The sequence below is a fragment of the Didymella exigua genome (assembly GCF_010094145.1).
Source record: "Didymella exigua CBS 183.55 unplaced genomic scaffold M421scaffold_7, whole genome shotgun sequence".
NCBI lineage: Eukaryota > Fungi > Ascomycota > Dothideomycetes > Pleosporales > Didymellaceae > Didymella > Didymella exigua.
The window spans coordinates 917,417-945,225 of NW_022984781.1; the positions used below are offsets into that span (position 1 = coordinate 917,417).

A 27,809-nucleotide genomic window follows, 5' to 3' on the forward strand; every position below is an offset into this window, starting at 1 on the left:
TGCGCCCACGGAAACCCACATCCGGCGTCCTTGAACCGTTCAAATCCTGTCGGACTTCTTGAGATGCGCTATCATAATGCCGAAAGAGGTGCAGGGCGAAAGTCTACAAACGAAACTCTCAAATAGGACTTCTCTCCGAATGTTAGTCGTTTGTCAGGTTTTCTTGGATACGCTTCCAATACGCCCGGTACGTTTCGACCGATGACAGCAGCCTTTCCGAGTAGTCTACCGACTCAAACCTTACACAAGACCCCGAACGACCAACGAAGGCCGACATGGCAGGGGTCCCCAGACTGTTAAGCAGGAACCTCTGTTAACCCCGAGTCGAGATGCTGTCGGCTACAAGCCTCATCAAAGCAGGTAGGAAGGTGATCGTCTGCACTTGGCATTCGCATCCGAGCTGATCTGCCTTCCACAGCCTATCAACGCTTCGAGGGAAGTAGTAAAGACTTCCCACACTAGGTATTGACATTTGATCAACGACACTATGGAATGGCACTTGCCAGCACAGGTCTAGGCCTCTGACTATCAAGCATTGCCAATGGACCGGCAGCTTTCCTTTGCTTCACCTTGTCGTCCAGGAGGTCTCCGCGTCGAACTGCATCCTGGTCTGTACAGATGCCAAGGTTTGACCAATTAACGAGCTCCTTCCCAGCCACAAGTTCTTACAGTTGGGCAGGCATACGCGAGATGTCTTGCCAGCAGATATGAAATTCGACGCGGAGATTCCCTGTGCCGTCCGCGGCTCACTACAGACCTTGGCCTGAGCTCGACGGTGAGCACTACCGCCACATATATCACCCTCGGCTTATCTTTATCATGATTGAGTGGTACGGCGATACGAAATCGTAGCCGCTTACTTTAATTCAGTAACAATCCTTGAGACATTGTGAGGTCGACTTGACGGTAGAAGTCATTGCAGTAAGGATTGGTGTTCTTGAGAATGAAGACTCCGAATGGAATCACGTTGAACTGACAGACGTGGAAGAATCCGAGTTAAACCAAGCAGAGTAAGAGCTCAACGTGCCCCCGAAATCTGACCACACGGCACAGGAAGGCATTAAGGTACATCCTGCTTCCCAGAAGCACTGCCTCCGCTCTCCAGGTCGATCAGAGACTGGGACTGTATCGACATATAGCGATATGCAAACTGATCAAGCTGCTTGATATTGACGGGGTAGGTGTACAAAGCTGTTACACTGGATTGCAAAATCGACTGCAATTAGTCGCTGCCCACCACCAGATCTCAACATCCTCAAGCATCCACACTTACGTCGGCAATGCGTCGCGCGATAGTCGAACGGCTCGTCATCTGTCTCTCGTTTCTTAAATCGCCCATTCCCTACAAGCTCACGGCAGGGAGCTAGCATCACGCACAACGCAAGAGCAAGAAGATGGCTAACACCACACTAGTCCTCTAGGCTAGCATAATGTAGCACAGGTTCTGCTTCATCTTTGGTAGGAGAGGCTCGAGCGTCACAATACCGCGACTGCTCCAGGACCAACTGTTCCATCTCGCTACGTACGGCAGCAGGTTCTCCGCAATTTCACACCACTCTAGACTTCTTGAGTTCTTGAGGTGTCTGTCCGGCCTCAGTACCTTCGAATATTGGTCGGGTGGGTCGATATTGTTTTGCCACACTCGAATCTACAGCTGAAGAAGTGCTCCAAGCCCTGAATGGAGCGGGTGATCGAAGGCGGATCATGGAGAGGCACGGTAGCTTCAGCACTGCACAGCACCCTCCACGCCGCGAAAAGTCAGGGAAGGAGTCAGCAAGATTGTGGCTGCCTTTTCCAAATTGCAAGAGAACCAGTTCTGCGTCCACAGGCACGACCCCTACCACGGCTGTGCGGCCATTGGTCACTCGGATGAGGATCTCCACAGAACAGGCGATGATAAAGTTCAGGCGCAAGTCAGGTTATGGTCGCCCCAATCATGTTGTACAGAAGGCAACGTCGAGACGAATCAATAATCACGGTTGCAGGCAGGGACCTTACCGCGACTGTATAGCCACCGTTTACTCTCGACTAGTCTCCACCGAACTTTCATGTGCTGGTGTGAAAGCGTCAGTCAGGTTGACGAGCCCAGCGGGTTGACATTGCTCGAGCTACGTTAGTCTACATATCGTGCATTCAACTAAGGCTATCTGAGGCTGACAACTTCGGTACTACAAACCGGCTCGAACTCTTTCGAACAGACCAACGCTATCGACAGTTCGCCTTACGGCTCGGTTGATCCGATTATGATTATCAACAACGAACGATACCAGGAAACGATTCCAACCAAACAGGACAGCTGTACCAAAGATCACCCTAACGACACGGATGATCCATGTACCCCACAATTACAGGCAGTTCCTTTTGTACTCTGCAGCTCCGACCGATTAACTGCAGACAGCTCCCAACAGCATGAACTGCTGCGAAAAAAAGGTAAGTGATGAGTCATAGCCAGATTGAGTTTCGGCAGTATGATACCGACCCAGATCTGTCAGGCGTACTAGCGACAAATATCCCCATATTTTGGTCGCCGTTTGCGCTAGCATCACGTCTTTGCATAACAACATCGACCCCACAACCACAGTCACGCGTGGGCCCCACTGCGGAAGAAATTGATGCAAAGATGATGCCAAGTTCGTGAAGATGCTTGCCGCGACAGGCGTGGAACAAAGAAGCGGAATCGGTTCTCAGTTTCCCGTCTCTTGTCCCCGCGTCGTGCTTTCCGCTCTTCCGCTCTTTTATCAGACGAACCGTTGCCCATTACCGGGGTTCTCGAGACCCCCGCGCGTTGCGAAGGATTTCTCGTTGGAGTCATGACACAAGTAGCGTCGTGTTGATCCTTTGAGAGCAGGCGGTTTTCAGCGATCCTGCCCCCTCCTTAAGCGCTTGCGATGCATAGATGCTTGCTCTACAGGTATCGACTGAATATCGATCAAGATCGAGGCTAAAGTTATTGACATTGGACTGTACCGTGCTGTTCTGTAGGGAGGTTATTCCTATAGTCTGAGGCCTGAGACATCAAGCACGCAGCCAATACTCAGTGATTGCTTCTTGTTACTCTACCCTACATCTACCCTTTTTGTGTGAGCAAAACTTGTAGCCAGCATGGTAAGAGACACTACGACAGATTACCGTCAGTGAGGGCACTACATGCTCAAGCGCGCGGCGCCGTTACCGGCATCCAGCGACAGTCAACAATAGATGAAGACTGACGTCTACGCGCAACGAGACCCCTGACTCAACGGACACGGTTATCTATCAACTGTCACAAGCTCACAGCGAAGACATGTATCAGTATAAACACAGATCGTGCAGTACTTAACCCTGACTGCGTATACGCAACGCATTCTCGCTACTTCTACAACCGACAGAGTTTTGTGCAGCACAGTTGCACCTGTCTGCCTCTTTCGTTCACGCGCGCAAGCCCACACAGAAGCTCGAACAGCAGCAATGTCCCAGTTCTGCAATCGATCTGATAAAGGCACGGCCACAATCCTACTAGTATGGCCCTGAGTGGTGTGCCAGAGTAGCGGGAGAGTGGTGCGTCCAAGGACGAGAGAGAGGTGTGCCCAACCTGAGAGGAATAAATAGACTCAGATAGGCATAATTGTTGAAGTGTCGCAATGGTCGCCTCAAGTCATGCCCTATGAGCCATGCCATCGTCCCCAATAGTGCGCCAATGCGCTGAGTATTGGGAACAAAGTCGAATCGCCATGATATGCAGTGAGCATCAGCGCGTTGGTCTTGGAATTAATATTTTAGGTGAGAGAAGTAGCAAGCTGCCCGCCGCACCTGCCACCTTTACAGGATTGCTTCTGCATTCAAGGCGACATATGATCTGGAAAGAGCATTTACCGGCAGCAACTACCTGTGACCAGGCAAATTGGTAACAGTAGTCGCGACAAACATGGTAGAACGGCGACCGCTGCGATCACCTCCACTGAGGGAGCCATGCTTGTATGCCCTGCTGATGCCTTCATGTCTGCTCTTTTCATGTCTGATGCATTATGCCCCATGATATCCGAGGCTATAGTATCTCTAGTACTCTCATCCCATGCGCCGGCGCTTGTGCGTGATGCTTGAGTCTCGTTTGATGCTCCAGCATCTGTTTGGCACTGCGTGTGGTGTCTAGGCATTTGCAGGTTCTTCGATGTAGTGTCGGCATTCATCGAGTAGGTAAAGGAAAACCACGCGCACTGGTAGTTCGAGTCCTCAGTGTGGTTCGGTGTCGTATTTGCTTTCTCGGTCCATTGTCAATGCCAATTTGTACATGTGTAGGTAGTCTTTGTGTCTCCAAAGGTTGTTATTACACTCGCAAAGGATATCTACATGAAGTCGCTCAGAAGCATGCAAAGAACTCCGTGAACGTCCCGATGCGCCTGTCATCATAGCCCAACGCCCGTTCCGACTGGCTCCACAGGTGTGCTATACATAACCAGTAATTACATCTACTTGCTCCGCTCGCTCTACTCGCTGTCGTCTCCGATGAGCTTCGCGTAGTCGTCCGCAGAAGCAAATGTGGGGAGCTGCTTGAGCTTCCTCTTCTTCTTCTTCCTGCCATCCTTGGTGTCGTCCTCGCCTTCTTCGTCGATGAGGCCGCCAATGTCGACGGGGATTTCGTCATCATCGTCCATGAATGCGTCTTCGTCGTCGAGGTCGAAGTTTTCGAAGTCATCGTCGTTGTCATCATCATCGGCAGCGGGCACAGGTGCATCACCTTCGTCATCGCTGCCGAGGTTGAGTTCAACGCCATCGTCCATGGTGACACCGCCTTCGGCATCCGAGTCACTCATCATATCGTCCATGTCGATATCATCGAAGTCATCGTCGCCGCCGTCGCCCTCGACATCTGGTCGTGACTTGACAAGTGCCTTCCAAATCTCGTCCTCGCCGCTCTCGTCCTCGCTATCCGCATCCTGCTTGTTCTTCTTCTTCGCCTTCTTGTCGGCCTGCTTGGCTTTGCCAGCCTTCTCGAAGTATGTGTGGAAGAAGACTTCGTCGTCGCGGACATCGTCGACCTTCTTGCGCCAGAAAGCTTCCGAGTTGAGGGGATCGTGAGTGCGATCGCCATCGCGGTTTGTGATGAGGTAGTCGGCAGCCTTTGAGGTGCCAGACATAGGCTGCATGATCGAGGATCCGTGCACGCCTTGTACCTTAGTCTTTGCGTTACGAAAGGCGAACTTGTCGAGAAAGTTCATGAGGGTGTAGAGAGTTGGATCTGGCTTCTCCTTGATGGCATCTTGGTTGATGATCTTCGATGCCAGAACATGTACCGAAGGGTGGTAATGTACCTGAAGTGGCAGCAGTTCCCACAAACACGACAGGTCTGCTTGAGCGTACTCGGGATCTCGTTTCCGGGCATCATAAGCAGGCTTAACAGGCTTCTTCTCATCCGCCTTCTCTTCGCCTTCCTCAGGTACATCCTCGAAGTGCTCGTCCTCGCCATCGTCGACATGGTCTTCTGGGGTTGACAACATAGCCTTGATGCTGGGGAAGGTTGCAATAAGCTCGTTGATGAGATAGAGAACACCGCAAATGAAAGGAGGTTCGTGCATGTGGATGATCTGAAGTAAGCGCTTGACGAATGCCTTGACGCGCTTGATGCTGGTGTCCGCTTTGAGTGACCGATAGAGCAGATTGAGGTACATGATGTGCTTGGAAGTCGTAATGAGGCGTGGGTCGAGGAGAGATTCGTACAGTGTCCGGTAGAAGCGATCAGTGGAGATGTTCTTGGTGGTGGAGATTTGCTGGATAAGAGTCATGGCCTGGATCCCAGTGTTGAAGTTGGAAGAATGAGTGACCTGATAGATGGTGTTGAGTTGCTCCTCGAAGTTGGCATCGTCGGTCTTGGCGAAGGGGAAGGCGCGGTTGACGCCCGTGAGGATAGCAGAGATCAGCTTTTCTCTCGACTCGTCCGCGACCTTGAATGCCATAGTGGCGTCCTTCTCAGCCTTCTTCTTCGCCATCTTGCCAGGCAAGGCGCCACCGCCTTGTACCTCGCCCTTCTTGTTCAGCACTGCAATCTTCTTTTCTTCCTTCTCGTGGTCCTTCTGCTTCTTGAGCAAGCCAAGGAAGATGCTGAAGTAGATCTCCAGCAGCTTGTTGGCAACTTCCTGCTCTTTCACACTAAGGACGGTCTGGTTGAGAGTAATAACGGCGTAGTACTTGGCGTGCGCGCTTTGGTTCGGTCGGAAGATCAGGTCTGATTCGATCGAGTTGATGATGACACTCTTCATCAGCGGGTGGGTAATCTGAAGCTGGAGTAGCAGGTACGATGCCCGCGACGAGACCTTCTTCTCTTTGTCTCCAAGCTTGTTGATGAGCAGCCTGAGCAAGTTCTCTTCCTGTTCTGGCTTCTCTTTCAGCAGCTCCCAGACAAAGGTCACAGCGCGATTCCGCGAGTACTCGACTTCATCGTTGGTCCAGCCCTCGATAATCTTGAGCATCTCGAAGTACTGCTTCTTTAGCCAGTCTTCGTAGGACCACGAAATCAAGTGGATCTTCTGCAGCTCGCCGGGTAGCTTCTCGCCATACTTCCAGTGCATGTTCTTCCCCTGTAGCGCGCTCAGAAGACCAGGCTGCCGTGCGAAAGCTTTTAGCTTCCTGTCCGGGGGTAACAGAACGCCCTGACCCAGCAGATCCTTCAGCGCAGCCAAAGCCATCATCGCAGCACTCCTGCTCTTCTTACGCGACAAGCCTAGCAGCTGCTCGAACGCCCTAGTAGTGTGCAGTGGCGACTCTTGAACCAACAGAGTCAAGGCCGAGACCTTATCCTCCATAGTACCGGATGCCATGATAGTGGACATGAACTTGTGCGACGCATCCTTGGACATGTGCGAGGCGGCATATTCTGTCGTCTCTGCTTCCAGGAGCTCATCAGCGTAGGCGTGGAGATCGTCAAGAATGTATTTCGGGGGGGTCGTAGGGTTCTCGACTATGGGAAGTTGAGGCAGCTCGACAGTGTGCCATTCAGGCTGCACCTTGAATACCTGGCGTATACGTTAGTGTACCATCTCCCAAACGTCGCGAACATGTCCTACCAATGCTGAGCGCTTCTTTCCAGCATCTCCACCCTTGCGCGCATCCTTCTTGTCGTTCTTCACCCGGTTCTGGCCCGGAGGCGGCTTCGTAAAGCCATCCTTAGTCTCAGCATGGGTCCGCTTCTTCCCCATTTGAGATATTTGGCGTCGCGGGGGATTATCACTGCAAGGACTATCAGAGAGGATACTCTGACACGTCTTGACCTTGCACACGCCGTTTGCGACCGTCGCGCAGTTCGAAATTTGAGACGGGACGGTGAATCAATTCTTCCGCGGTCGCGTGCTCGATCGGGCTTAGCCCGAGCTCGTCGACGCGGAACTCACTGGGATCTCCGGATTAGTGAGTCAACACGGCGAAGCTCTTCAGGTATATGAAAGGGGCACCTGCGAATTCTGAAGAGCAATTGAACCACGATCGACCCTTATTGGGAGACAATTCATTTTCACAATCAGCCGCTACCCCACTTCCAAACTACCCCTCCTACCCCGCGGACAGCTGCTGCATCTGCTTAGGTAAAGCATCAAGAAGGACCAGGCGATACAACAACCAAGATGGCGTCCACGGTATCAACGGCAAACGACGAGGACCCCAAAGTATCAATCACTCCACTTCTGAAGAGACTCTGGCACGAAACATCGTCGACAAAACCTACCGCAGATGAGATTGCTGCTGCTCTTTCCTTGATCTTCACAAACAGCCTATCAGAGGTGCAAACTGGTGCTCTATTGACATGTCTCCATTTCACAGATGAAGACAGGCAGGCTGAGGTTCTTGCCAAGTGCTCAAAGGCTATGAGAGACTTCTCGTCCAAGATCGATTCAAATGCGCTCAATCAGGTACTCCAGAAGCGTGGAAGGAAAGAGGGCAATTACCATGGAGGGCTGGTACGTACTACACTATTGCATCCCACATAAGCACTGTGACTTCACAATGACTTCTCGCCTTTCGTGACTGACGATTGCTCAGGTCGACATAGTTGGCACAGGAGGAGACTCGCACAACACGTTCAACATCTCAACGACATCATCCATCCTTGCCAGTGCCCTACTTATGGTTGCAAAACACGGCAACAAAGCTTCCACATCACGCTCTGGTTCAGCAGATCTTTTGACTTGCACACTACCTAAAGCTCCAATAATCACTGCGGTCGCACCAAGAACTATCAATGAAGTCTACTCTGAGACCAACTACGCCTTCCTGTACGCACCAATCTTCCACCCCGGAGCTAGGCACGCCGCCTCCATCCGCAAGCAGCTCGGCTGGCGCACAATTTTCAACCTTCTCGGACCACTTGCGAACCCTCTGCACGACCAGATCGAAGCTCGGGTCCTTGGTGTAGCCCGAAGGGAGATCGCTCCCGATTTCGCCGAAGCGCTCCGTCAGTCGGGTGCAAGAAAGGCTTTGGTCATGTGTGGTGACGAGGAGCTGGACGAGCTGTCCTGTGCAGGACCTACACACTGCTGGCGCTTAGTTGAGACATCATCTGGCGAAGTCGACATCAACTTCTTCAAGCTCTCTCCTGCAGACTTCGGGTTGCCGGAGCACCCGCTGAGCGAGGTCTCGCCCGGCCAGTCGCCAGAGAAGAACGCGGAGATCCTGATGAAGATCCTGACTGGTGAAGTCTCGCCAGACGACCCAATCCTGCACTTCGTCTACATCAACACAGCTGCTCTACTCGTCATCAGTGGAATCTGCGACGCTGACACGAGCGACATGGGTGAAGGTGATGATGGCAATGTCATTAAGGAGGTTGGGCCTGGAGGGGGACGCTGGAAGGAGGGTGTCAGGAGAGCCAAGTGGGCCGTCTCGAGCGGCGAGGCTTACAAGCAGTGGCAAAAGTTCGTCGAGGTCACCAACAGGGTGGCTTAGGAGACCACTTTCAGGGACTTGTGAAAGGTACTCACAAGGTAGCCCAGAGATAGACGTTGAGCAGGAATCAAACAAAGCTACTGATCAATATACATACACTGTCGTATACACTCATTCATCACCGGTGACCTGGCGATCTCTGGCGATCTCTTGGAAATCGTGGCCTATCTACCCACGGTCTTTTCGCCCTCACTGATATGAGCTTTCTCCCGACGCAGGTATATGATACCATGTGTCTCTTGACATAAAGCTAGCGTAAGAGCTATAAATCAGTATTCGGCAGTAGGTTTGGTATTCCGGCGTGTGGCCCTACTCATGTATCAGTAACATTACATAACTCTGCATCATGCCTATTGAAGCTGCATGATCTTGAAAGGCAGATAGTGTTGAGTGAGAAGTGATCAGGTTCCTCTGCTAAGCTGTTCTTCGAAGACGGCCGGCTCATATACCACTGATCCACCTGAACTGGACTGGCTTACCCCAGCCTTTGGTCTGAAGCCTCCGGAGCGATCCGCTGCTCATCCCAATCCATACCCGTAAACTCTCGCTGATAAAATCCGGGTACTAGAAGTGAAATCTTGCTCAGAGGATGATTTTGGGGGGTACTACAGAACGTGGGGGGTACTATAAACGAGTTTACGGTGTCTGCTGCGACAATGCCTCATCCAACAAAGAGCATCGTACAACCACATCTCAAACGCCCACTTAGGTACTCAGAAGGGTGTCGTCAACGTCTATGTCTGAAACTGGCCACAGATCTTATGGCCGTTCTTGCTTGCGCTAGTTATGTAATTGATATGGTAGCCAGAGATGGTATTGCGAGACGTTTGTTTCGTTATGTAAGGTACTCGTAAATCTGCAACCGCTGTATATATTCAGTTTCTGTCACGCAACCATATCATTGGTGGTGCTGTTTCCAAGAGTGCTCGAAGATAATCCTTGACTGTTTGCTATCATCGACCAATCTGCGTCTTCTGGTGCTTTATCTGTGCCCCGATTTTGACTGGCTTGCATCTGAAAGGCATCGAGAGTCGCTCCCGTATTTCTAAAGAAAATTCCATCAGATTGTAGAACCAGAAGTGACTCGGGTCCAAAGAGAGCTCAATATGCTCTACCCTGCCAGGCTGCCAGGCACAGGTTGGCCGCGGACCCCACTGCTTGCTCTGCAGCAGATCACGCAACGCACCATACTGGCATTCAATCTGCCCTCAAAGACCCTCTTGCTGTCCTTCCGAGTGTGGCGTCGCGCCTAGCCAGTTGAACCACGGATAGGGGCTCTGGCAGGGCTCACTACCTACACATGCATAAGTTCGTGTTTGAGCGCTGCAGCTTGCAGGCTCGGTTGCAAAATTGCACTGCCGCAGGCAAATTTTTGTGATAGATTGAGAGTATCGAGACAACTGACTCAGTAGAGCTGAAGAAGTGGTGTTGTTCTGCCTTCTTCAATCCGCGGTTTGAGCCTTCGACGGCCGGAGCACGAGCCGCTCTCTGACCTACCATACCTACCATGTCCGTGCACCCAACGATCGGAGTCAACCAACGATCAGGGCACAACATTTGCAGTAGATTTCAACGCGTAATTACTCAACCACCATGCCAGGGATTTCAGATGCGCTTGCAGATATTGATGATCTGAAGCCAGGCGACAAACTTGTATATACAAAGAGTGGCTGCACTGCCCCGGAATACTAGTAACTTTATATTAGGAATTCTGTTGCATAGGTCTATAGAATACTCCACCAAAAAACCTCTCGATAATTATTATTGTAGGTGGCTCTACAGCCTCAATTTGGTGATGGCCGTAAAGGCTCGGAACGATCATTGGTTGACTCCGATCGTTGGGTGCACGGACACGGTATTTATACGACCTCCACTCCTTCTTCAGCTCGAACCCACCCACCACAGTTCTCCATAGACCTCCTTGGCTTCCCATTGTATGTTCTTCAGGATACATGCCTGACGGCATACTCACTTAGCATTGTTCTGGCGGTCAGAACGTGCGACGGGCTTGCAGATGCGTCGCCGCATCCATAAAATGGTGTACATGGGATTCCTCAAATGGTTGACCAGTCTTGGAAACGAGTAAACGTATGGGGAGATGGAATTCACTTGTTGTCTCGTATATAGTCGTGGAAGTCTCCTGCACGTCGATTGAGATTCGGGCGCTGTTGCTCTTTCCCACTGGTCCACAACAGACATAGACTACATCCCTCAAGCGCTGCGACCATGGGGTCGAGACTGGGAAGGTCTTGAAGCAGCGGTGCGTGAGATCGAGCATGTACGTGGCGATCTGAGTCAGGGATGCAGAGAGTTCGAGCGTGGTGTTGAGGCTGCATGTAGTAATGTCGTAGAAGTTGGGCGAGGAGTAAGTTATGAAGTTGACGCGCAGACCACGAAGCTTACAGAAGCACAACGGGATATCGAGCGAGGAGCACAGATGGTACGCAGTATTTCAGCACAAGCTCAAGAGAGCATACACAACGCTGCGGCAGGCTTCAGAGGGTTCGCAGACAGTATACATAGGATCGGGAAAGAAGTAAATGACGAGCTCCCATAGCAAAGTCGGAACTGAGAAATATCATCCAGTGAAGACGGTGATAATGAATTCATGATTTGGCAACTGTTTCGATCGCTCAGAATGCCTTGCAGCTACCAGACCTTCTGGCGTCGTTTAGATCGGCTCATCCCTTGGCTCGATCATCACTTCATTAACAGCGACATGTTCAGGCTGCTTGAGCGCGTACACAATGCTTCCCGCAACATCTTCCGGATCCAGTACCTTCGCGCCACTGGGCTCACCGTACTTCTTCAGCGCCTCCTTATCCGTGCTCATACCCAGCAGATCCGTTGCAACATTACCTGGCTGCACAGCTGTGACCCTTAATCCAGTTCCAGCAGTCTCGACACGCAGAGCCTGCAGTGTCGCCTCAACGAAGAATTTGGAAGCTGAGTAGACACCGAGACCGGGGAAGACCTTGCGCCCTGCGTCTGAGGAGATGGCTACGAAGTGGCCCTTTCCGCGCTTGAGCATACCGGGCACAACGGCGGCGATAGTGTTGCAGATACCCTTGCAATTGACATCGACAGTCTGATCCCACTGATCTGTAAGAGCGTTTGCCATCATGGTGAAGTACATGACGCCGGAGACGTTGACGAATATATCGACCGGGCCGAGCTTCTCTTCTGTTGCGGCGACGAGGGCTGCAACCTGAGCCTTGTCGGTGACATCAGTTTTCTGGGTGATGATTTTGCCTTCGCGAATGGTGAGGCGCTTTTTTAAGCTCTCGAGAGCGTCAATGCGGCGCGCTGCGAGGGCAACGCGGCAGCCTTCGCGCGTCAGAGCTGCAGCAGTGGCGGCACCGATACCTGAAGAGGCGCCCATGACAATGGCGACCTTGCCGTACAGAGGTCCTCGGCATGGAAGAGTTCGTGCGGAGCCGCCTACAGCGTTTTGGCTCTGAGGCGGCGATGCTAGCCAACCACGTGCGTACCAGTGGCGTGTGTAGGTCTCAAGAAGAGCCCCATCGACCTTGGGGCGTTCGACGGCCGAGCGAAGGGGTCGTGTCTTGCTGTTGTCAAGAACAACAACATCCCTCAGGAACTCGATGCTGGGCATACCACTGCGGAGGATGTCGACTGTGAAAGCACCAACACCACCCTTGGCAGAGCCACGCTTCTCGTCCCAAAGAGCAACCCATTTCGAGAACTCCATGGGTTTGGTGGGGTAACCCAGCTTCTCAACGTCTTCGAAGACTTTGCTGATATCCACTGGGTCTGGGTCACCGATGTGGAATACGGTCTGTTCGGTCTCGATTTGATCACTGAGGTGTAAGATAGCCTTGCTGACAAAGTCGACGGGTGTCATCTCAGCGCGCCAGCCCTTGACGTCTGGGTAGTGACCGATGCGGATAGACTCGACAATCAACGCGGTCAGCAAATCCCAGGCGTTGGCAGCACCGGTCTCACTGTGACCACTGATAGTACCTAGACGATGGATCTTGATGGGCAGACCACGCTTCTGCGCCTCCAGTGCGAGCTGCTCGGCAACCCACTTGGTCTGACCGTAACCGTCTGCCAGCTTGGTTGGTACGTCTTCTACACCAAGCATGCTATCCTCGGACCATCCTTTGCGACCCTTGGCGGGAGGAAGCACACCGTTAGTGGAAATGTACTGCACTGTGACGCTACCGGCGCTGGCAAGACGAAGTATCTCCCTTGTACCACCAACGTTTGGCTTTTGCAGTGCAGCGTATGGGTATACCAGGTTGACAGTGGCAGCAGCGTGAACGATGACATCGAGTCGATCAGCGAGCTTTTGGAATGTGTTTGGTGGCAGACCAAATCGCTTCCTAGACAAGTTACCAGGTAGGATCTCGACACGCTCCATCACGGAGTCGCTCCACAAGCCGAAGTCGAGCAGATTGCTGCGGATCCTTGCTATGGCAGCCGGAACATCATCCTGCGAGGCATCAGGGAAACGAACCATACAGATAATGGTAGCGGATGTGTGCTCGAGGAGGTCTCTGAGGAGAAATGCACCCAAGAAACCTGTGACACCGGTCAGGAGCACAGTCTCGGCGTCTTTGAGTGCGACAAATTTGGCGTCTTTGGGCTGAATGTCCTTGTCTAAGATAGCATCAGCCTTCAGAACCGCAGGTAGGTTATCCTGAACCTCAGCTACTGCACCGTCTCGAATCTTACGAACGGTATCCAGGTGACCGTTGAGAGTTGCTGGTGTTGCAAGACGAGCGACTGGCACTCGGAAACCGAAAGTGTTCGAAAGACGTGCAGCAAGATCAGCAAGTAAAAGTGAGTGGCCACCGAGATCGAAGAAGTTGTACTCTGGGGTAATAGAGCTTGCACTGATGCCGAGAATGGAGGCCCAAATCGTTTGAATCTGCTCGATGTCGATCGGGCTCTGCTCGTACCTGCGGGCACTTCCAGTTGGTGAGCTGGACCTCGGCGGCGGCAGGGCCTTCACGTTCACTTTTCCGGAAACATCATTGGTAGGCAGTGTCTCCAGCTCGACCCAGAGAGCAGGCAACATGTAGTGTGCGAGGTAAGACTGCAGCATGCGGCGTGCAGTAGAGCTGCGTCCGGCCTTGTCGATCTCGACAACGGGACGCTGCTCAGATGAGTCCTTGTCGTGGACGATATATGCAACAAGCTGTCTGTCGATTCCATCGCCGTAAGCAATGACTGCGCAGTGGCTAACTGCAAGGTGGTTTCGGATCTCACTCTCAACCTTGCCAGGTACAACCGAATATCCGCGAATCTTGATCATCGCACCAACACGCCCGGTGATCTCTAGGAGGCCATTTGCAAGTAATCTGGCCTTGTCTCCAGTCCTATACATTCGCGCACCCTTCTGTGAGCTAAAGGGATTCGGCGTGAAAGCTTTCGCAGTCACTTCCGGAAGGTTAAGGTAGCCTCGCGCAAGAAGATGGCCACCTATAAAAAGTTCGCCGTTCTCACCCTCGTCGACTCTTTGGCCACTCTCGTTTAGAATGTAGACGTACTTCTTGTCGATCAGAGGTGGCCCGACCGGGCAGTAGGGGGCGTCCTTCTCAAGCTGCCCAAGCATCTCCTTGATGTCGCCGCAAGCAATTTCGTGTGTCTCACAGGCACTGTAGACATTGAGGAGGCGGGTGTTTGGCAAAGATTTCAGTCCTCGTCTTGCCAGGTCGGTGGTCACTACCTCGCCGTTTAGCCATACTGTCTTCAAATTGGGAAGGCGTGTCTCCAGCGCTTGGTGACGGGCTAGTACAGCGGCGAACAGGGTAGGTGTGAAGAGTGTCTCGGTGACCTTTTTCGAGCTGAGAAGATCAACAAGCATGCGGGGATCGTAGCTGGCCTCGTCTGGGACAGCAATGACGGTTGCTCCGCGCAGCAATGGTCGGATGATCTCCCACACAAAGAACACGTTGCAAGCAACTCGGTCTCCAGGCTGTATGTCTGAGAAGCCAAATCTGAGGTTGTACGAGAGCACAGCTGCCTTGTGGGGATTGGCAATGCCCTTGGGCTTGCCCGTTGTGCCGCTGGAGTAGGCAACAAAACATAACCGGTCCAAGTCCGTCTCTTCTGGCAGAGGCAGTAGTTCTGACTCGTCCACATGGCCATTTTTCTTTGAATCTTGCTCATCCAGCACCACCAACGGGACTCCCGCCGAGATTTTGCCCACCTCGGCGCTGATTGTGACCACAGCAGTAGGTCTGGCGTCGTCGAGCACGTCGGCAAGTAGATCCGGCGGATAAGCTAATTCGAGCACCAGGAAGGCTCCACCTGCCGCCAGCGCCGCTAAACATGCGATAACATAATCGGCAGAACGCGGTAGTAGCACACCGACTAGCCTGTCACGACCCACGCCGTGACCGCGGAGCTGTAGAGCAAGCTCAGAGACTTTGTCGTGGAGCTGCTGGTATGTATATGTGTTCTTCTCGTCCTCTAGCGCAATGGCATCAGGCGTAACTTTGACCTGTTGCGTGAAGAGTGCCGACAAGTCTTTGGTGGTGTCGATGATAGACATTGTCTTGTAGTTGATGTGGGGGAGAGGAGGGAGAGAGCGTGGAGAATCTTGCAAAGCCCAAGCAATTGACGTCTATTTATTCGGTTGTATACCTACCTGTACCGGGATCCGCCGCTAAGGAAAGGTGCATGTGCAGCAGAAATCCATTGTTCTCATATTGTTGGGGGGCACGCTCTTGACCTGTTAGCTGTTAGTGTCCCTCGCTTGTCGCTGTCGTCATTTCTAGCCCACTCCTAAGGCTCAACTTCCGTTCTCATTGATCAACTCCCCACGTTCACGGCGGGCTAGATCTGGAGACAAGGAGCATGTAGTTTGCCGCTGACAGCTTGGTGTCCGGGGCGTCGCAGTTCACTAGCGTTGGCAGTCGGACCGTCGGTTGCTGCGTCAATTATACGCGCAGGGCAACCACCACAACCATGGACATCTGTGTAATCTGTCGACGATTTGAGACGTCCGTCCCGTTTTTCTGAAGGATTTACATGTCACAAGACCCACTCCTGTATCGGGAAGTGCAAGGCGGTGTATCTGAATATGACTAGCACGTATTGAGAAGTACTTGAGTATCTTAGAGGCTGTGTTCACGACTCTCTTCAAATGCGCGGTATTCATGGTCGGTCACGTGTCGAGCTTGAATTGCCGCATGGGGCGATTGGCGCACGAGGATCACTGAAAGTGTGTTGCTTCTGGAAAGGCATCGGTGTGATTATCCGTTCGAACCCTTGAACTGTTAGAGGCAGAAGGGCCTCGAGTTGGTAGTATTCTGTCCTTCGAGGCCTGACGACCTGCTCGATATCTGCCAGCAATCGTGCGGTGCCAGCCAATTCTCTTCTATCGCCGCGCTTTTTATGCGTGCTCACAACATCTCGTCCTCGAATGTCTTCTACTCCTCGATCGTCTTGACACAATCCCACCCGCCGCTTAGCCTCTCCTTCCACAAGCTAACTCGGTTGTCACCAGTGCTGACGGCGAGAACATTGCCACTGAGGCTCCAGCTTACACGCCATGCGGCGGCGTCAACGTTGAGGACGGTAGATTTCCAGTCGTCTGAAATCAGTTAGCACAATAATCGTCTGCCTGTAGGTCCGATACATACGCAGGTCTGAGGATGTCCAGATGCGCACAGTCTTGTCCTGCGAGGCGGAAGCAATGTATGACTTGGAGAGGACGGTGGGTGACCATGCAACATCGCGGACCCAGTCTGTGTGGCCAGACAGAATCTGCGTGTTTTGCCAGCTTCCTGTTTCTGCGCTGAACTCCCAAAGCTTGACTTGACAGTCGCTACCGCCGGTGACAAATCGTCGTGCAGTGCCGCCCTGGTTTCCGCTCGCACTGATGACCTGGCCAGGCGCAACAGCTGGTGCCCAGGAGACACTGTTTACACCCGAGCCGCAAGCCTGGAAGATCTGGTGTGTCCAGTTGTTATCCTTAAATTCGAGAACCGAGACGTTGCCGTCAGAGGAAGCGCAAGCGAGGAGGCATCCGGCCTCGTGGGGTGCCCAGGCGACGTGGTTGACAGACGCGGTGTGGAGCGCAACGTCGTAGATCTTTTGCCAGGCGCCGCCTTGTTCGCGCCAGATGAGGACCTTGCCGTCGTAGGACGAAGATGCGAGAATATTGCCGTACTTGGGGTGCGCCCATGCTACACACCATACAGCGCCCTCGTGTCTGTCAAGCTGTCAACAACATGCTACGTCTGTGTGCCACGGTGACGTACCCCTTCAGGGTCTCCACCAGCCTGTGGGATTCTCCCTCAACCTCGAAGATCTTGATTGTCTTGTCCGAAGAGCATGTTGCTAACCGCCTGCCATAGTAATCCAGAACGGCATCATGCTGAGCTTCATTAGCCTCTATTGACAGCAGATCAATATCGTTGCCGGCCATTGCGCATGGTTTCGTTCAGGAGCGCAGGTGCGAGAATCGAAGAACGCTGCGTAGTGTGAAGGCTCGCGGAGTATTCGAGGTGAAAGTGTAGACGTACAATCATATCATCGTGGCCTGAGTTTGCTATTACGTTCGCCTGGAGTGAAGTGAGCGGGTGAAGCTCGGGCAGGTGCATTTGTGCAACTGATGCGGGGAGGAAAGTACCATCTTGCTGGTGTAGCAGTCGCGTCAAGGTGCTGGAAGTAGTTGAAGGGTACAAGGTAGGAAAAGAAGTGTGACTGGCGGACTGTTGCGTGGTATAATGGAAGCCTGCAGCGTTGGTGTGCTGCTCTGGCCTCTAGTCGCAAGGGTCGTGGCCAGCTCGGCGGTGGGCGGTGATGAGATTAGATTAGATTGGCAAGACAAAATCGTGCACGAAGAACCCTTAACCCTCCCTTCATCTATGAGACCTCTGAGTCTGTATAGCTTTCTCGAGATGAAAATCTGGTCTTCGTACTAAGAGGAGGCGATTCGAGTCTGGCAAATTCTGCTATTGCAACAGCATCTCAGCACCTTATGGACTGGCTGCAGCGCTTCTCGACAGACGGAGCTTCATAGTACATACTGTGTAGAAGCCCGCATATGTTTATACGCTTTATGCCGATCTTGGAAGCTTCACCTAAGCTCTTCGAGCCCATCAAATTATGCACAACAGCTACATCGAAGACAAGTCTTGGAGGATCCAGCTTCATTGCATGGGTACCCATCCCGAGGAGCGCCCGTAATCAACAGCAAAGTAAAATTCCTGCCTTATCAGGCAACTTCACCAGCCACTAAAGCGAACACCAACATCTTTCATCATTAGACAAACAAAACATCAAGAGTCTGTCATTCGAGACATCGTCGTGCAAAGTCACATCGGCCAGGCAGCAGACGCACATGCACGCGCTCAGAAAGCTTCACGTCGACTTTCGCCTCTTGCTGCCTTGATACTAGCCGCAATTGGTAGTCTGCCTAACGTCCTGCAGCTTGCAAGACTACGACCTGAGGTACTGGAATCGTATACAATATGGAGGCGACTCAGAACTCGCAGACGTCGCAAACGAGTTCACAGTCGTGGATCTCAAATTCATCGACATCAGCCTTGACGTCCACAGCTTCCAGGATGAACGATCTGCCCACGCAATTCACGCCAGCACACGTCGAAGCGCGAACCATATTGAAGCACTTATTATCGAGCCTGGAAGAGCCAGAGTCTAAGCACTACGCAAGATATGGAAAATGGGTAGAACGTCATCCCGGACTCGACGACTTCTGCTTCCGCTGCATTCGCCCCCACGTCTGGACGTACCTCAACGGGCGCTGGAGTCTCGATGCGTACGTACCACTTTTGTCGAAAAAATATTGCAGTACAGTTCGAACCTCAGAAGCGCGATTCCTCAAAGGGCCGAACGTAACAGCGCAACAGGCTCAAACCCATAGGCGGCGATCTCCGCACCGGCGCCAGCGCAATCTACCTGAATGGGATCCTCGGGCTCGACAAACGCGTCCGCATATACGTTGGTCAAGCGCGGTCATTGCGGCCCAGGATCGCCCAGCATCTGAACTTCCGCTACCGGCGCGACAACCCGTCCCTACATTACTACGCCCTGCAGCGATCGATATACAACGCCATCGGTGTGCTTGCTGCACTTCCAAGCCCAACTATGGGCGGCCATGCGTTGACTGGGATGGAAGACCCGGCTTTGTTGTTGAACGTGCTGGAGATGTGGATGGGGCTTGTTTTTAGAAGCTTGCCTGCGTCCATGTTGGAGGAGTGGTTACCAGAGGGAATGAGTTCGAAGAAGGAGGGGAAGGAGGGCGTGTTTGGGGGGCTGAATATTAGATGTCCGCTGGATCAGGGGGACAGCAAGTCGGACTGGATTGACTTGAGCGAGAGCGATGATCCACTGGTGAGGGACTATAAAGGTGGTGCCTCAGCAAAGACATCCCTTGATCAGAACGAAGCTGCGAATGAGGTTGAGAAGAGGAAGAAGGAGTACGCTGAGAAGGCGAGGAAGTTGAACCAGGGCCAGAAGGAGATGGTATTGTCGATGAACACACTAATAGCCTTCGGTATGGGAGCATTATTAGGCTTCTCGCTCATGAAGGGTCTGAGTGGACCGATACCGAGACATTGAAATGACTTCATTACGAAGTGTGGTCTCCATGTTACTCTATGCATGTGAGCTTATCGTCGCTCGAAAGATATTACCCACCAAAGCTCTCCGCCCTCGCTCTCTTCTGTGTCCGGCCACCCTGCCCGAAGTCCTGACTTCCATATGCCGACCTGACCTCTCCTCGACTCCCACTCTTCCTCAAGCTGCCATTGCGCACACTTTCGAAAGGCCTGCGCCTCCTAACGAGCTGATACCCTCTGTCTAACTCAACCTCAATGGCGCACCGGATCTTCAACGCCGTCACAGCTGGCCACACACTCCGCTCGCCCTTCAAAATCCAGTAGTCAATCGCTTCCTTCGTTGGGTTCTCCAACAGCTTGAAGAAGTCTCCTGGCGTGAGCTCGGGAACTAGCGTCAGGCTCGCGCCAGGGATGTTCTCATCAAGCAGGAACCTGCGTATGCTCGGACTCAGATAGCCCAACTCATCTAACTGGTGCAGCCTGTGTTGTACTTCCAGCACCACAAGCTTGAGAATTGGCATGCTGAGCTTCCAGCGCCCATCTTGTCGAGGGTTCGGATGATGTAGATCGGACCGCAAGAAGGGCGCAAGGTAGGGGCGTGCTTGCGAGACGATGAAATGGTTGACGTTGAAGAGCTCAGCTATGCGGTGCAGTGGCGATTGGCGGTCAGTATAGGAGGCATGAGTCCATGGGCGGAACGTGGTGTCTGAAGCTGGAGACCAGGGAACAATGGCGCCAGAATCGTCTTTGCACATCAGAACGACAGGGTTGTAGAGCGTGGAGGATGCGGTCGCGTTCGAAGCAAGAGCGGCAGACCAGATGAGCTAGACTTGTCAGTTGAGGTCCGTATCGGCTGGACGCAACACATACCACGTTCGGCGCTGTGAGATAATTCAATAGGTTTGGCACGCCTCCGCCACCGCTGGTGGTCACGGTGATGTTCAGAACTCTCTTCGTTCTGGTGTACGCCTCTTCGAACGTCAAATCCCCAACATTTGCCCTCAGAAGCTGCTCCAGCACACCCACATCAAGAAAGTGGCCCTCTTGCCACCAACGTCTGACACGGCGCGTGAGTGTCTCAAGCCAGCCGCTACCTTTCGACCCTTTCTTCTGTGGGCGCTTCTTGAACGCACTCAAGTCGATGTTCTTGCCGTTGAGGAAGTCCAGCAGCTCATCTTCGGTATGCACGCCTACCAGCGCTGCGATGATGGCTCCTGTCGCAGTTCCAGCAACAATACGAGGCAGCAAGCCACGTAGGTGTAGTGCCTTGACCACACCTAAGTGACAAATGCCAAAGACCTGCCCACCCTGCAGCACCAGCACCGATCTCCCAAATGCCTGCCTTGTATCATGCAACACATCCAGCTTCGCCTGGTTCGTCAATCCTGTATCTGAGCTTGCCGTCGTTGGGTAGTTGGTGAGGTACTCGATCGCGTACGAGACTTGCGTGACATAGTCCTCGATCAGGAGCTTTGTTCCGCCGTATGCACGGTCAAATAGGCGTGGTGCTGTGATGTTTCCGAGGTTTCGAACGAGGCCGCTCCTCAGCAGGCCAATTAGGCCTAGCATGTCATCATCTTCGTGGGTCTCGATGATGGCCGTGAGGCGCTGGTGTATGAGACGGTAGTTGTAGTACTTGCTCGTGGCATTCTGGCGCCAGAGATCGTACCCTTGGAGCTCATCGAGGTGGTACGCTGAAAGGCAAGTCAGCACAGTTCAAGATACAGCAGTCGATCGCTTACCTGATGCCTCCCATTCCTCGAAGCAGCGTGCATCTGCTATGGTTTCGAGCAGCAGATCTCTCGGACTCTTCTTGGTCCACCATGCAAATAGTCGCTTTAGCATAGGTGTTAGCGGGAGGCCTACAAGTCGTTATAACGGCACGAGGAGCAACAAACCCGTAGCCAGAACAAGAAGATCTCAGCGAAGCAGCCAAATACGCTCCATAGCAACCCGCCAGCCATCGTGACAACGTCTAGGGGATCGGCTGATGGCGCCACTGAATGGCATGTCGTCGCGGTGTCTGCTGTCCGGGTCGGGTATTTGCTGTCATTGAGGAGTCTCGTGTCAAAGCAGCATTCACATGTGAACGGCGCCGCGGGAGCATTAGCGGTAAAAGTGCCGCAGAGCAACCGACGCCGAGCCGGAAGGATCGCGTTTTGCGGGGAGGGAGCAGCTGGCGCTAGCTAGATACGCGCAGCTAAAGGAACCATGGGTCCATGACGCGTCTGAGCAGCGACAATGGTGTGCAGTAAACACTTAATCACTTCCCCCAAACACTTGCGATTGCTAGCGCGACATGCCTGGATCATCCCTGTGGCTCCTCCCGCCGGATTCACATCCGTTGAATGAGAGGCTGGCATCCCTCATCAACAGCACAGCCTCACATTTCAACTCAACGGATCTCTTCGTCCCTCACGTCACGTTAACGTCTGACTTGGTAAACTTGTCAAGCTACGGCTCTGAGCCACAGACATGGATTGACTCTTTGGACCTTCCGGGTGGTGGAGATGTGAAGATCGAGTTCGAGGAGCTCAACAGCGAGGATGTCTACTTCCGCAAGCTCTACATCAAGTGCCAGAAAACAGAGGGATTGAAAGCGCTAGCAAAAGCCTGCAGGAAACAGGTTTCTGATCACGAGGACGAGGGCATAGCCAGGAAGTGGGCGGAAGAGACGTACAACCCGCATGTCAGCCTGCTATAGTAAGTCTCACCCAATCGATCCATGTAGCGGTCATGGTTGACTCCTGACTACAGTCATAACTGTCCACGGGTCGACGCAACCGGCCTCGAAGAGACGGTCAAACTCGCACAAGAGGCAGGTGTTGATCTTGTCAACCGAAGTGAGGGTTCGTCTTGGACGGGAGGTCGTGTGGTACTCGTTGCAACCGAGAAACCAACTTCAGAGTGGAAGCCCATTGCCCAGAGAGTGCTCTGATGCGTCATTATTGAAGTGCTGAGTTCAGTAGATTTGTCACAGTCAGTTATTGCAACATCGTACTACGGAATTCTGCTAGCCGCCTGAGGCAGTCGGTACTTCGATGGTACGAGCCGCCTGAGGCAGCTGTGGCTGGAGCAGTGGACCCTTTGAGCTGCCGCACGTCCATTGTGTTGAAGCTAGGGTAGACCAGACGTCATTGAGGGGTATTTCTGATCAACGAAGAACGGGTGACTACAGCGTTAGCCCTTGTGCGATGGTGGGAGACATTGGTTGACGAAATAGGTATGAGGTATGATTTCACGATGACTGCAGAGAAGTCAGTCAGATTCGACGAATAGCACGATGCGTAAGATCACTCATGGTTATTGGCTGTGAAGGATTTATTTCGCATTGCTGTACACTAAGATGTGGTATCTACATGCTCGTGGCTCATCAAAACGTCAAAAGAAAAGGGATGCGAGAGTGCATGCATCTATTTCATGAAGCCGGCCTTGCCATCGCCATCCGCGTCAACCTTAGGGTTAAGCTTATCCATAAGACTTGGCTTCTTGTGCTCGGCGGATTCGCTGGAGGTAGAGTCACGGGTGTGGGTGTTGTGAGCATCAGCCCTGGAGCGATCCTCAGTGAGTGCATCGGGAAGACCATCTTTGGTGGTGTGGGTGCGATTGTCACGAGCGAAGTCGTTGTGCTGCTGGCCGTGATGACCAGTGAGGCCAGAGCCAGTAGACTTATCGAAGTCGCCGTGGCGCGGGGCACCATCAACGTGGTGGTGGTCATGATGACCAGATCCCTCGCGGACAGCACCGAAGCCGCCAGCAGTGCCAGCACCGATGTTCTTGGGAACACCTTCGAAGGCATCATAACGCTCCTCACGGCCGGTAAGAGCTCCACCCTTGCTCTTGAACTCATCCATAGTCATGGCAGGAAGAGCAGTTGTGCTATGGTGGGTAGCCTTGTTGTGGTGAACCTCATGAATAGGAACGGTGGTGTGGACAACGTTGGGCTGGATGGTCTCCTTCTGCACGACTGGCTGGATGGTCTCGTGGATGTGGTGGTGGACGTGCTCACCGCCGATAGCAGCAGCGGCGCTCTGGCTGTGTGTGGTAGCATCTACATGGCGCTCGTCCTTGAAGCGGGCCTGCTCGTCGATAAGATTCCTCTTTGTGGTATCGTGGTCACGGTGATCGAATTCGCGATGTTGAACAGCGCCGAGCTTAGCAGTGTGCTGCTCGGGGAGAACCTCACGGTCCTGGACGGGCTGAACTGTGCGGTGGTAATGGTCCTGGTGGACCTCTTTGTCCACGGCAGTCTGGACCTCCTCGTGTACATGAGGCTTCACGACCTCGTGCTGTACAGCAGGAGCAACGGCCTCGTGGACGGTGGTGTCGTGATGTCCAGACTTGGACATGAAGTCGGTAATCGCTGCCTTAGCCTTATCCATTATGGAGTGTTATTGTTAATTAATATGAGGGTGGTGAAAGTCTTATTGAGAAGTTGTGGTTCTGTAAAGTTGGGAAATTGATGTTTGATGATGGTATGGCATCTATGGGTAGCAGCTGCTTGAACCCTTTATACATCTCCTTCGCTGGAGCATACGGAGGACGACGTAATTGATAGGACCTCGAAGTCGGTAAAGCCTGCTCGTTGCCATAAACGGCACGGCGGTTTAGCCCCATCGCCATGACCGACCCAGCTCGGCGATTGCCTACATGTGGCAGTGTTCATTGGCTGCATAAGCGTGGTCTCGATTTTGATGGGTCTCGCTATGTGGCAGCGGTAGCTCCGAGGAAGGCACAAAGACGTGTTTGTTGATGTACGTCAGGGGGAGGGATCTAAGCTCATGTCGCCGGCCACTATTCGAGCAAGTAGAGCAGTACGGTCCAGTCCTTCCTAGGCCATCCGCTGAGGTTGCTGCTACGAGCCTGCCTGCCTACCTCAAAGATTTTCTGCACACTACGAGCACTCAGGCAAACCTCTGCTCTCCATGAGGTAGGCTCAAACGCAACCGAAGCTGTGTAATTGGAATTGTGTCAAGTGGGGGAATAGGAGACGTGAAGATCTGCGGCTAGTCAGCTGCCGTCCGTGCACACGCTGAACCCATGCCAGAACTTCATGGCGAGCACCTTTTCGATGTCTTTTGTCCCCACACTCCCTACGCGTCGCCCGCATTACTGGTGTATGTCTTTTCCTGTTTCGCTCGCGGCGCCTGAGCCATGGCCACGTTCGAGACTGACGCACTGAGGATCTCCCTGTCCTTTGGTACGCTATTACGATCATCAGCGGGAGCCGCCCGCCGTTCGCCACCTTCTTTGCTTTTCGTCATCCCGCCGTGCATGTCCACCATGACCACTGCAAACCCGCCGCGATGCTTGTGGCATCGTTACAGTGCCTAAGTGGGCCTGATATGCCCTTTCTAATCGTTGAGGCGGTTGCGGTGGAAGAGCAGTTGAGCATCGTGATGCTGCTACGTCATCAAGTACGCCATTCACCAAGATGCATCAGTAGCAGCAGCCTGAACTGAGTTCTGCTCTGAAGAGGCAACAAGGGAGCTCCACGGTACGCTGGACGAGCACAGGGAGAGGAACAGCCGGTAACGCCTGGACTTCTCGGCGACTCCGCCATCGAGTCTGATTGATGTCCTGCCGCGCTCTGCCGCCCATCGTCGTTGCCGTTGGCGAGCCATGGCGTCACGTCGATGGCAGCGGGCTGACGTTTGACCGTGCTGTCACTAGATGGCATCTGGACTGTTCTTTTAGGTCCTCCATATGACTTTATGTTTAGCAGCCTCGCACCTCCCTTACATACGAAGTACTGAAGTATTCTGAGCATTTGGAAAGCACGTTGAGTGCGTCATAGCTGACCCATGGTCCCTTTTGTTGCCTTTGACATCTAACACTTTGGTACACATAGACCCGCCTGTGTTACGAGCCGTCTCCAGCAGCTTATACCTAAGTTTTGCGCTTCCTAGACTTTGCGCGTTCTATCAATCACCTAAGCTTCTTGTTGAGGAGCAAGCATCATGCAACAGAAGCTAAAATCCGTCTTTCGAAAGTCCAGTAAATTGAGGAGCTCGTCACGCTCAGACGAGCATTTGGGAAACGAATCTCAACACGGCGAAGCAAGCCCATCACGCGCCGATCGACAGCCCGTATTCTCGGACAAGCACGATCGCACATCAGCCGATTCATCTGCAATTGGGTCTATCTACACCGGCCGCAGCAGACCAGTCAGCTCCATCTACGATGATCAACGCCAGAACCAACTACCTGTTAGGCAATCAGCTGCATCTGCTTCCGCCGACCACAACGGCGGTGCCATAGCGAACGACTACAAGGCATACCTGCCGGCGCTCTTACCGGTAAATGACGACCATGGCGACGAGTACATCACACTTAGTGGGGACAGACGACACATGAAGGGGGAGAGCGAGGCACGCCACGAGGAAGATGTCGCCGACCGCAACATTGCACGTTATAGTACATCGATCGATGGTGGACATCGCAGCACAGTTGGTGTCGCGCACAATGGATCAGCTGTATCTTCTTCAAGTAAGTATCAATCTTGTTATTGTCTGCAAGGGGCTGGCCCATAACGACAGTGAGAACGTATAGATTCTAACTTTGATTCGAGCTGCTCCTGTTTCGAACCTCCCATCCGCTCAAGTACACTCGCGCAAACAATCCGGGGCCACGCTGAGCTCAGTTTCGACTGGCGGTTATGCTGGGAAGCATACTCTCGGCGACAACATCACAGCCAATGGTGGTCTCATCGACGGTATTCGCCCGCACGCTGAGTCAAGTGCATATGAGAAAGGATTTGCGAAGAAGTCGAGCTTCCCTCCCAAGGCCGCTCGTGCGGAGCCAGGGTGCGAGAAAAGGAAGCCTAATATGTCGGACAGCGACAATGACACGTCCAGAGCACCACAAGAAACGTACGAGGTCGCAGGATCACACTCTGGCGTACATCACATTATTATGGATGGGACGGCAGATAGCGAAGAGACTGCGCTGGCCAGAAAGCTGCGTGAGGATGGCGTTGTGGATCTCAGAGACACTATCGACACAGATGGAGACATCACATGGGCTCCTGGTACGCGAATTCCGCTCTTTTCTGGTATATCGACTAACCTTACAAAGCCGTCACACACGAAGTGATCAAGCCACACCAGCACGAGGTTGTTCAACACAAGATCTATCGCGAGATTCACAACTACGAACACTTCCACCGTATACAGCCTGTGATGATGACAGAGGTTCTCCCGCCTCGTCATTGGATTCCCAACCCAAATGGAGAGGGACTCATCGAAATCTCCGCCGATGAATTGCCCGCTCGTACAGGCGACAATCGTTGGTGGTCGATCTGCGAGCATTCGAGTCCTCACTCCCGACGGACGACTTTGCCCAAATATCGAAGGGAACCTGAGATTATCGAAGCCGGAACGTTCATGACCGAACAAGGGTTCGAGCGAAAAGAAACGATCATCATTCACCCGCCGACACTTGCTGACCTTACTGGCTACGGCGGACCTGTCCAAGCCATGCACTTCGATCACAAGACTGGCAAAAGCTGGATGGGCGAGCTCACTACGATGGACAGACTGCACGAACTCCAACAGGAGCTTGATCGCGCGCTGGACGCACAAGGTTTTGAGATGGGTGGACTTCACAAGGCCCTCCCTAAATTGTCTTCGCACTCTGCTTGTAGGGGCTCCACTTCTATGCCGCTCCGCAGGCCAGTGAGCGGTCACTCTACGCTAGATGTTCAGGCTTCGAGAACGAGTAATTAACGACTTGGCTATTCACCAATGATATTGTACCTGCTGAGTCGCCGCCGATGCTGTGATACCTAGTTGTGGTTGAGGAGGCGTACCCGAGAGCCTGGTGTGGAGCTATCAGATGACTGCAGCAGCGACAACGCCCTTAGCAGGAGCCGTTGACTTGGCTACCTCGTGTGTGACCGTGGAGGCCTTCAAGCTGTCCCTGTGGTTGGCATCGTCGCGATCTGTGCCTGTTGCTGTCTGCAGAGTTATAGGACCACGGTAAGTACCATTTCTGTTCAATTGTCATTTTATTTCAGCTAACTTGAGATAAGTGGAGGACGAAGGTTGGGCTGGACCGAAGTGCGACTTCAAAGATGAGCCTCTCAACCAGTGCAAAAAAAGAAGAGAAGCAACAACGATGGCGCCGTTAGCAACGACACAATTCTTCCTGAGCGTCCCCGTAGGATAATGAAGACAAACTTCTGATGTTACGACAGAAAGTGTACAAATAGTAAGCGCATAGTCATTACATAAAAAAGAAGTGTCAATATATACTCCCGCTCACTAGCTATTACATTCCTACTATCACAGCCACGGCGCTCGCAAATGGCATCGCCACCAGAACAGCCGAAGACGG

The 27,809-nt window shown here is 52.9% G+C and overlaps 10 protein-coding genes across 10 annotated transcripts; 5 read left to right on the plus strand and 5 right to left on the minus strand.

The window, feature by feature from the left end:
* Positions 1-4,281: 4,281 nt before the first annotated feature.
* On the minus strand, positions 4,282-7,392 carry M421DRAFT_418470 (CBF-domain-containing protein). The gene is made up of 2 exons (XM_033591797.1): positions 7,038-7,392; positions 4,282-6,986 (listed from the first exon to the last, which is right to left on the minus strand). Exons 1-2 carry the CDS (start codon positions 7,167-7,169, stop codon positions 4,464-4,466), a joined length of 2,655 nt encoding a protein of 884 aa, XP_033451230.1. The 5' UTR covers positions 7,170-7,392; the 3' UTR covers positions 4,282-4,463.
* M421DRAFT_418471 (anthranilate phosphoribosyltransferase) lies at positions 7,383-9,119 on the plus strand. Its single transcript, XM_033591798.1, has 2 exons — positions 7,383-7,922; positions 8,005-9,119. The coding sequence occupies exons 1-2, from the start codon at positions 7,590-7,592 to the stop codon at positions 8,905-8,907; spliced, it is 1,236 nt and encodes a 411-aa protein (XP_033451231.1). The 5' UTR covers positions 7,383-7,589; the 3' UTR covers positions 8,908-9,119.
* Positions 9,120-11,400: 2,281 nt separating this feature from the next.
* Positions 11,401-15,749, minus strand: M421DRAFT_418472 (tyrocidine synthetase 1). The gene is made up of 2 exons (XM_033591799.1): positions 15,650-15,749; positions 11,401-15,605 (listed from the first exon to the last, which is right to left on the minus strand). The coding sequence occupies exon 2, from the start codon at positions 15,431-15,433 to the stop codon at positions 11,579-11,581; it is 3,855 nt and encodes a 1,284-aa protein (XP_033451232.1). The 5' UTR covers positions 15,434-15,605; positions 15,650-15,749; the 3' UTR covers positions 11,401-11,578.
* Positions 15,750-15,958: 209 nt separating this feature from the next.
* On the minus strand, positions 15,959-17,660 carry M421DRAFT_418473 (WD40 repeat-like protein). The gene is made up of 5 exons (XM_033591800.1): positions 17,519-17,660; positions 17,412-17,450; positions 17,148-17,263; positions 16,527-17,098; positions 15,959-16,477 (listed from the first exon to the last, which is right to left on the minus strand). Exons 1-5 carry the CDS (start codon positions 17,519-17,521, stop codon positions 16,314-16,316), a joined length of 894 nt encoding a protein of 297 aa, XP_033451233.1. The 5' UTR covers positions 17,522-17,660; the 3' UTR covers positions 15,959-16,313.
* A 780-nt stretch (positions 17,661-18,440) lies between these two features.
* Positions 18,441-19,437, plus strand: M421DRAFT_21034 (uncharacterized protein; the record flags this gene model as incomplete). Its single annotated transcript, XM_033588215.1, has 2 exons — positions 18,441-18,670; positions 18,762-19,437. Coding segments are annotated over 2 exons (906 nt in total), but the record flags the coding sequence as incomplete, so codon positions are not given.
* Positions 19,359-21,567, minus strand: M421DRAFT_418475 (uncharacterized protein). Its single transcript, XM_033591801.1, has 4 exons — positions 21,371-21,567; positions 21,215-21,308; positions 20,343-21,166; positions 19,359-20,296 (listed from the first exon to the last, which is right to left on the minus strand). The coding sequence occupies exons 1-4, from the start codon at positions 21,434-21,436 to the stop codon at positions 19,544-19,546; spliced, it is 1,737 nt and encodes a 578-aa protein (XP_033451235.1). The 5' UTR covers positions 21,437-21,567; the 3' UTR covers positions 19,359-19,543.
* A 161-nt stretch (positions 21,568-21,728) lies between these two features.
* On the plus strand, positions 21,729-22,864 carry M421DRAFT_418476 (2',3'-cyclic-nucleotide 3'-phosphodiesterase). Its single transcript, XM_033591802.1, has 2 exons — positions 21,729-22,175; positions 22,230-22,864. The coding sequence occupies exons 1-2, from the start codon at positions 21,772-21,774 to the stop codon at positions 22,408-22,410; spliced, it is 585 nt and encodes a 194-aa protein (XP_033451236.1). The 5' UTR covers positions 21,729-21,771; the 3' UTR covers positions 22,411-22,864.
* Positions 22,865-22,885: 21 nt separating this feature from the next.
* M421DRAFT_57664 (uncharacterized protein) lies at positions 22,886-23,854 on the minus strand (the record flags this gene model as incomplete). Its single annotated transcript, XM_033595526.1, has 1 exon — positions 22,886-23,854. The coding sequence occupies one exon, from the start codon at positions 23,852-23,854 to the stop codon at positions 22,886-22,888; it is 969 nt and encodes a 322-aa protein (XP_033451237.1).
* Positions 23,855-25,330: 1,476 nt separating this feature from the next.
* Positions 25,331-27,234, plus strand: M421DRAFT_418480 (uncharacterized protein). Its single transcript, XM_033591803.1, has 3 exons — positions 25,331-25,961; positions 26,044-26,502; positions 26,550-27,234. The coding sequence occupies exons 1-3, from the start codon at positions 25,433-25,435 to the stop codon at positions 27,197-27,199; spliced, it is 1,638 nt and encodes a 545-aa protein (XP_033451238.1). The 5' UTR covers positions 25,331-25,432; the 3' UTR covers positions 27,200-27,234.
* Positions 27,235-27,275: 41 nt separating this feature from the next.
* On the plus strand, positions 27,276-27,696 carry M421DRAFT_418481 (uncharacterized protein). Its single transcript, XM_033591804.1, has 2 exons — positions 27,276-27,451; positions 27,505-27,696. The coding sequence occupies exons 1-2, from the start codon at positions 27,309-27,311 to the stop codon at positions 27,548-27,550; spliced, it is 189 nt and encodes a 62-aa protein (XP_033451239.1). The 5' UTR covers positions 27,276-27,308; the 3' UTR covers positions 27,551-27,696.
* The last annotated feature ends 113 nt before the right edge of the window (positions 27,697-27,809 follow it).

Bases quoted from the DNA above. Each gene is read 5' to 3' on its own strand.
- M421DRAFT_418480 (XM_033591803.1), top strand. From the start codon at position 25,433: ATGCAACAGAAGCTAAAATCCGTCTTTCGAAAGTCCAGTAAATTGAGG. The intron at 25,962-26,043 runs GTAAGTATCAAT...CTTTGATTCGAG, and splicing joins ATCAGCTGTATCTTCTTCAA to CTGCTCCTGTTTCGAACCTC. The intron at 26,503-26,549 runs GTACGCGAATTC...AACCTTACAAAG, and splicing joins AGACATCACATGGGCTCCTG to CCGTCACACACGAAGTGATC.
- M421DRAFT_418473 (XM_033591800.1), bottom strand. The intron at 17,264-17,411 runs GTACGTCTACAC...AATGAAGCTCAG, and splicing joins CAGGCCACGATGATATGATT to CATGATGCCGTTCTGGATTA. The intron at 16,478-16,526 runs GTATGTATCGGA...AACTGATTTCAG, and splicing joins CTGGACATCCTCAGACCTGC to ACGACTGGAAATCTACCGTC.
- M421DRAFT_418471 (XM_033591798.1), top strand. From the start codon at position 7,590: ATGGCGTCCACGGTATCAACGGCAAACGACGAGGACCCCAAAGTATCA. The intron at 7,923-8,004 runs GTACGTACTACA...ACGATTGCTCAG, and splicing joins GCAATTACCATGGAGGGCTG to GTCGACATAGTTGGCACAGG.
- M421DRAFT_418476 (XM_033591802.1), top strand. From the start codon at position 21,772: ATGCCTGGATCATCCCTGTGGCTCCTCCCGCCGGATTCACATCCGTTG. The intron at 22,176-22,229 runs GTAAGTCTCACC...TCCTGACTACAG, and splicing joins CCGCATGTCAGCCTGCTATA to TCATAACTGTCCACGGGTCG.
- M421DRAFT_418470 (XM_033591797.1), bottom strand. From the start codon at position 7,169: ATGGGGAAGAAGCGGACCCATGCTGAGACTAAGGATGGCTTTACGAAG. The intron at 6,987-7,037 runs GTAGGACATGTT...CGTATACGCCAG, and splicing joins GAAAGAAGCGCTCAGCATTG to GTATTCAAGGTGCAGCCTGA.
- M421DRAFT_418475 (XM_033591801.1), bottom strand. From the start codon at position 21,436: ATGGCTGGCGGGTTGCTATGGAGCGTATTTGGCTGCTTCGCTGAGATC. The intron at 21,167-21,214 runs GTAAGCGATCGA...CTTGCCTTTCAG, and splicing joins CGAGGAATGGGAGGCATCAG to CGTACCACCTCGATGAGCTC. The intron at 20,297-20,342 runs GTATGTGTTGCG...TGACAAGTCTAG, and splicing joins ATCTCACAGCGCCGAACGTG to CTCATCTGGTCTGCCGCTCT.
- M421DRAFT_418472 (XM_033591799.1), bottom strand. From the start codon at position 15,433: ATGTCTATCATCGACACCACCAAAGACTTGTCGGCACTCTTCACGCAA.
- M421DRAFT_418481 (XM_033591804.1), top strand. From the start codon at position 27,309: ATGACTGCAGCAGCGACAACGCCCTTAGCAGGAGCCGTTGACTTGGCT. The intron at 27,452-27,504 runs GTAAGTACCATT...ACTTGAGATAAG, and splicing joins TGCAGAGTTATAGGACCACG to TGGAGGACGAAGGTTGGGCT.